The 6,199-nt window shown below is 29.4% G+C and overlaps 1 protein-coding gene across 1 annotated transcript; it reads left to right on the top strand.

The window, feature by feature from the left end:
• Nucleotides 1-139: 139 nt before the first annotated feature.
• LOC105624033 (RING finger protein 157) lies at nt 140-5,672 on the top strand. The gene is made up of 9 exons (XM_012205399.1): nt 140-428; nt 534-652; nt 807-1,072; nt 1,378-1,519; nt 2,987-3,190; nt 3,813-4,055; nt 4,701-4,861; nt 4,978-5,242; nt 5,496-5,672. Exons 1-9 carry the CDS (start codon nt 341-343, stop codon nt 5,670-5,672), a joined length of 1,665 nt encoding a protein of 554 aa, XP_012060789.1. The 5' UTR covers nt 140-340.
• Nucleotides 5,673-6,199: the final 527 nt, after the last annotated feature.

Genomic DNA, 6,199 nt, shown 5'->3' with positions numbered 1-6,199 from the left:
TATTATTAATATGTTTATTTATTATAATGAGCGGTCGTCGCTTCTGGATGCACCCATTTAGTTCCAAAAGTGTACACTATAGAAAACAGATCTATATTTGCTGCTGCGATATCTTACTGTTCTTTTTATTTTTTATCAATAACAACAAATCGACAGAATCGAATTAATTCTACTGTACGCAAATTGTGACGACTCTGTAGCAGATTCTAGACAACTTTCGAGTTTATAGTCACAAATTTTTCACGAATACATGCACACACGCTTCTACTTTTTGTTACGAACGAGAATACTACATTTGCCACTTGATAGTGTGTTGTATATGCTGTGATTGCTAAACAAAATGGGATCGTTGACCAGTAGGCAGAACGCTGGCGTCGAGGAGGTTGATATTACTTCGAACCACGCATATAAATATCCTCCAAGATCTGGTACTTAATTTACTTCAAATTGCAAAACCTTATACATTACATTCATAAAATATGCATAACCTTCCTTCAGTCACTTCATTAATTACGCGAATTATTCTCGAATAGGATCCTACTTTGGCAGTCATTTTATAATGGGTGGCGAACGATTTGACACACCTCAGCCTGAAGCATATCTCTTCGGAGAGAATGCAGATTTAAATTTCTTAGGCAGCCGACCAACTCCTGTATGAACATGAGTAATATAAAGTTTTTTCTGTATATTAGCAAAATGTATACAAAGAATCTATTTAAATATAACTGTATATTGTATATCTTTGCAGATATATCTTTTATTTTCTGTTAATTATATTTCATCCTCAGTTTTCGTATCTCTTGCAGTTTCCGTATCCTCCACCACAAGCCAATGATCCTACAAAGACTTTGAAGAGCTTAGTTAATATACGTAAGGAATCTCTGAGGTTGGTTCGTAATATGGATCAGACATCGACATCTTCGCATTATCACAGTGTCAAACATTATGGAGATAGTGACATTGACAAGAAACCTAATCGTTTTAATATTGAATTTGTGTTCGACTGCGATGTAAGATGTGCAATAACAATTTATTACTTTTGTACAGAAGAAGTTTCAACAAAGGGAGTTGCGTATGTATATATATATATATTATATGTTAAATTATTCTACAATTAATACTAATAACAGTGAGTGCTCATTCAACTATTGAGTTCATTCAATGTGTCCATTGGCTATGTTCAATAGAGAAAACTGATCAGTGAATATTCAGTGATTCTTTACTATGATTGACCATTGAGTACATTTGGTTTGTGTGAGCACTTAGAAAGTGGTCTGTAGTATTGAATGCACTTATTAAGCATTCACAAATCTGTTTTGTCTGTTAAATGTGCCTATTGCTGTACAGAAAAACAATGATTATTTTTATCAAATTCAGATATATACCACGAGATCCATCCATAAATTCTGAAACATATCATTATAAAAAAGGAGCAAACCAATTATTCTCACAAACATCACACATATTCGATCCAACGTTGTATACTGAAGAAGATCTGATGTACAATGCTGATAGAGAAGTATTTAAATCATATATATATATATATATAATACCTCTGCAAGAAAATTATACAAATCAAAAATATGAAATTGAGGAGACAGAAAAAGAAAAAAAAAATGGTGAAAAAAAGTGATATATGTTTATCTGAAATCAAAATAAAAAAAAAGTGAAAATAGGAAAAATGATAAATCAAAATAGAGATAATTTTTTAAGGGTCTAACATAATCCCATAACAAAATTAATATTTATATTATTTTAGACTTAAAATTTGAAATAAATAATTTTGATTAGTTTTATTTATATTTAGTTAACTTATGTTTAAATGTTGCCATAAATAATTAAGTTTAAATGAATATTTTAAACTTTTAAAAATTTTGATTTGTATCATTTTTACTAATTGAAAAAACTGATGTGTTTAGAACATATTCTTCATATAATACGAAATTTGAAAAATTTTTCTTGTATCACTTTTTTTATGAGAATATATAGAGGAAAGCTCTATATGAGATAGGCGCTTAATATGAGATAGTGGCATTTTAATATGAGAGTGGCTGAAATTAATAAACACTATTGGTTCCACCATGAATTTATTGCTCTTGGATTGAAAACTATTTAATAGAAAATTTATTATTAAATTATGCCTGTAGTCATTGTAAAATAAGATTTTAGAATTTGAATGTCTTAAAGTTTCATTGAGATGAGTTTTTAAATCTTGTTTATTATTTAATAAAATAAATATTTGGCAATAAATTCTTCATGTAGATAGAGTAAGGTTGTACTAATAGAAAAATACAGTATATTGAATTGTTTAATTGCAGAAGTTAGATTTGAATAATCGTAAAATTATAAGAAATATGTGAAAATTGTAATATGAAATCTCAGGGTATTTCTAACATGAAACCCATGCTCCTATGTCATAGTGAAAATCGTTGCTGAAGTATAAATGTTATTGTACAATAATAAAAAAGAATCGGAATAAACGTCGAGTGTCTATTTCTGCGATGCTTGATTTCAATTATTTGATTTCTGGTAATCTTCTATAATCTAGCGCATGTTTATTTTTCGCGCACGCTAGCTGTATTTGTTTGTATTTTAGAAACATTTATTATAGAAAATTTTATTATAGAAAGTTTTTATTATAGAAAGTTTTTTAATTGTAACACTGATATACTGATATATTTTTACTATTGATTTCTCGGGGCATTTCATATTAGGAGCATAATTTTTTGATTTTTTTCGATTTGCTCACTTTTTATATTTCTTTAATTTAAAAAAAAATAGAATTTGAATTAAATTTTATATAACGTTATCTTAAAGCTTATTAAATTCCCTTTAAAATGACCTATCATTTTTTAAAATTCTACCTATAGATTCTAGCATTCTAGCATTTATCCAAAATGAACTCGATATCTCGTAATAGGGGGTTCCTCTACATGTAAAATGATATTATTTTTAAAGTTGATATTTTTAAGATCTTTTTTTATAGATTATCCCGATAGCTATACATTGTGTAGCAGAAGAAGGATCGGACGATCTGAAACAATCTCATACAACCATAGCCGTGGTTGAAAAACATTCTGATGGAACATATGTATTAAAAGCACTTAAACAAAAGCTTTATGTAGATGGTCTCTGCTATTTGGTACAGGAAATATATGGAATTGAAAATAAAAATACTGAAAACTCAAAAGTACGAAAATCTACGATAATATTTGAAGAAATAGATCATTTAAATAAGTATATACATGCGTTTTTTGCTTCCAGATAATAAGCTTATAAGTAGGGCTATTACTTTTGACTGATTTTGAAGATTCGAAGCTTTGAAATTTAAAGTTAACTTTAAGTTTTGAAACTTTGAAAAATATATTCGTGCAAATGACGAATTTTTTCGAGGAAATGTTAAAAATATTATAAATAAAGAATTAATTAACATATATATTGAAAAAAAATGTGAATTTTTTTTTTATTCTTAAAAAATTTGAAAGTATTGTAACTTGAAATATAACATAATAATTAATCTCGATACACATATTCTAGATGTTCCTAAATGAATATTTAGTGTAAATTTAGACATGCTAATATTTAAAGAATATCATTTCTTATTTTCACATGCTTATGAAGTAAGAAAGAATAAATATTTTTTATATTATTTGTTTTTTCTTATCTCACATATAAAAATATTTTACGATTGAAATATTTATTCCAATATTTCAATTTAATCTTGTTTGCAAACAAATTTAAAATACTTTGACTGTAAATTTCACATAAAGTCAAGAAAAAAATTCAGAAATTAATCGTTCTTTTTTTTATAGCAACAAGGCAGTGATGAGGACACCGAAGACAACGGTTCTGAATGCGTTATTTGCATGAGCGAGGTACGTGACACATTAATTTTACCATGCAGACACTTGTGTCTGTGCAACTCTTGCGCTGATTCATTAAGATATCAAGCAAACAACTGTCCGATATGTCGCGCACCATTCAGGGCACTCTTACAAATTAAAGCTCTTCAAAAGGCGACCGGCACAATTATATCCAATCCACCATTACCGGAGGTAAGATAACTAGATAGCTTTTATATTTTATTATTTTTTATAAAGAGGGTGATTCAAATATGAATTTTTTGTGTGAAATCAAATGATAGACATATTTACTCTGATTGAAAGGTGGAGTTGTCTACTCACGGCCTACATAATTGTGGTTCCGTGATAATGTTCTTTGTAGTTGTTTTTACTATGTCCGAATAAACAGTATCAAATGTCATGGCGCAATATGTGAAATAAATTCATGCGTTGATCTAGTTTTTTGCGAATAAAAATGTTGAAGCCGTCGCTATTTACAAATTTTGTACAAACTGCGTACAGGAAAAGAGATACTATCAAAATATAAAATATATTGCGCTATACAGCGCAATGATACTCGGTACTATTTGTTCGAATATTATAACAATTGCGGAACAATTACGTGAGGCAACTATTTAGAGTGTAAATAGACACTTCTATTTATCATTCACAATCAATGTAAATATATCTACTAACATTAGTACCACTTTTGTAGTCGTTACATATACAAAAAAATCGTTCATATTTGAATCATGTATTTTTGAATGTATTTTGTAAGTTTCTAAGTAAACTCAATTCCTGTGTCTTTGTTATTGTCACTAGCATTTTATCTGATATATCTTGAAATTATTATTCCAGGGAAGCTGCGAAAATATCCCATCGGGTTACGAAGCGGTATCTTTGATAGAAGCTTTAAATGGACCTTATATTTTACGAACTGCCATCATTGCGCCAGAATCACCAGATACTCCCGACACAGATACAGCAAGTGCCATTCAAGCCGCGGAAACTCTAAATCGGTTCGTATCGATATCATGTATATTTATAATAATTATGAAACGTTAAGAATTAAAATTAAACATTCAAGTAATCATTATTACGTAAAACTGTATGGAAAATATGTGCGCATTTGTAGCTCTGCTGAACGTACCCCAGTCTTGAAACACATATCCACCAAAGAAACTGATATGTCGGCCAGATCTAGTACTACTTGTCCGACTCCCGAATTCCGTATGTCCGTATTATTAGCTAGAGACGAGCACTCGGGTTCTCAAAAGGAGCTACATAACAAATCTCCAGCTATGCGAACCAAATCGATACATTCACGCGATAAATCTAGTTTAAGAACGCGCGATACACTGAGATTGGTTAACGAGAAACAACCAACTTCCTTATATGAGGTATGCTACTTTTATACATTAAAAAATGTAACTGATCAATAATTTAGACTGGATAAGTCTCATTGGTGACCCTACATGGTCAATAATACTGACAGTATTATTAACCATGTAGAATCAATAAGAAATCTCCCTTTTTTTTCATGATAGTGATTTCAAAAATTTGATTTAATTCGGCTCAACTTAGCAACTAATTTTTATTTGCATAGAATAACATAAAGATTGCTTTATTAGAGATATAAATTTATGAACACAGGGACAAGGACAAGATGAAGACAGTGAAGCAGAGAAGTTATCACCATTGTTAGATGCTGCGACAAATACTGAAGCTTTAGATGTACATTCCCATAGAATATGCGATATTGACATTGATGATGAGATTCAAAATACAGGAAACGAAAATGACGCAGACATTACTTGTCACTCACATTAGAAAGTAGCCGGGAATTTATTTTTACATGATATTCTTATTTTGGCAAATATTTATAAAATGTTTTATTTCATGTAAATTTTAAGACCGTTTATTTATTCAAAGGGTTTGAACTAGAATCTAAATTTCTCGCAATTTTTGAAATATAATGCATTAAAATTATGCATTGATTCACCCAGCATGAATACTTTTCATTTAAGTAATTTTTAACGAGGAAAGAAAATGAGAGAATAATAGAGAACAAAAAGAGAAAAATATAAGTTAACTCAAAATACCATAAGTGCAATACGATAAATGAAAAGCAGGTAATTTGTGAATATGAATACAGAGGTATAAGTTGGTTTATATAATTTTTAATTATATTGTAGATATTTCTGTAAACACACACGCGCGCGCGCGCGCGCGCGCACGCACACACACACACACACACACACACACACACACACACACAGTCTATCAAATAATATATTATTTATTTTAGTTAGTAAGTAATTATTATTATTTAGTTTTATTAATTAATTAATAATATA

This window comes from Atta cephalotes, assembly GCF_000143395.1.
Source record: "Atta cephalotes unplaced genomic scaffold scaffold00071, whole genome shotgun sequence".
NCBI lineage: Eukaryota > Metazoa > Arthropoda > Insecta > Hymenoptera > Formicidae > Atta > Atta cephalotes.
This window is presented reverse-complemented; position numbering and strand designations above follow the sequence as displayed.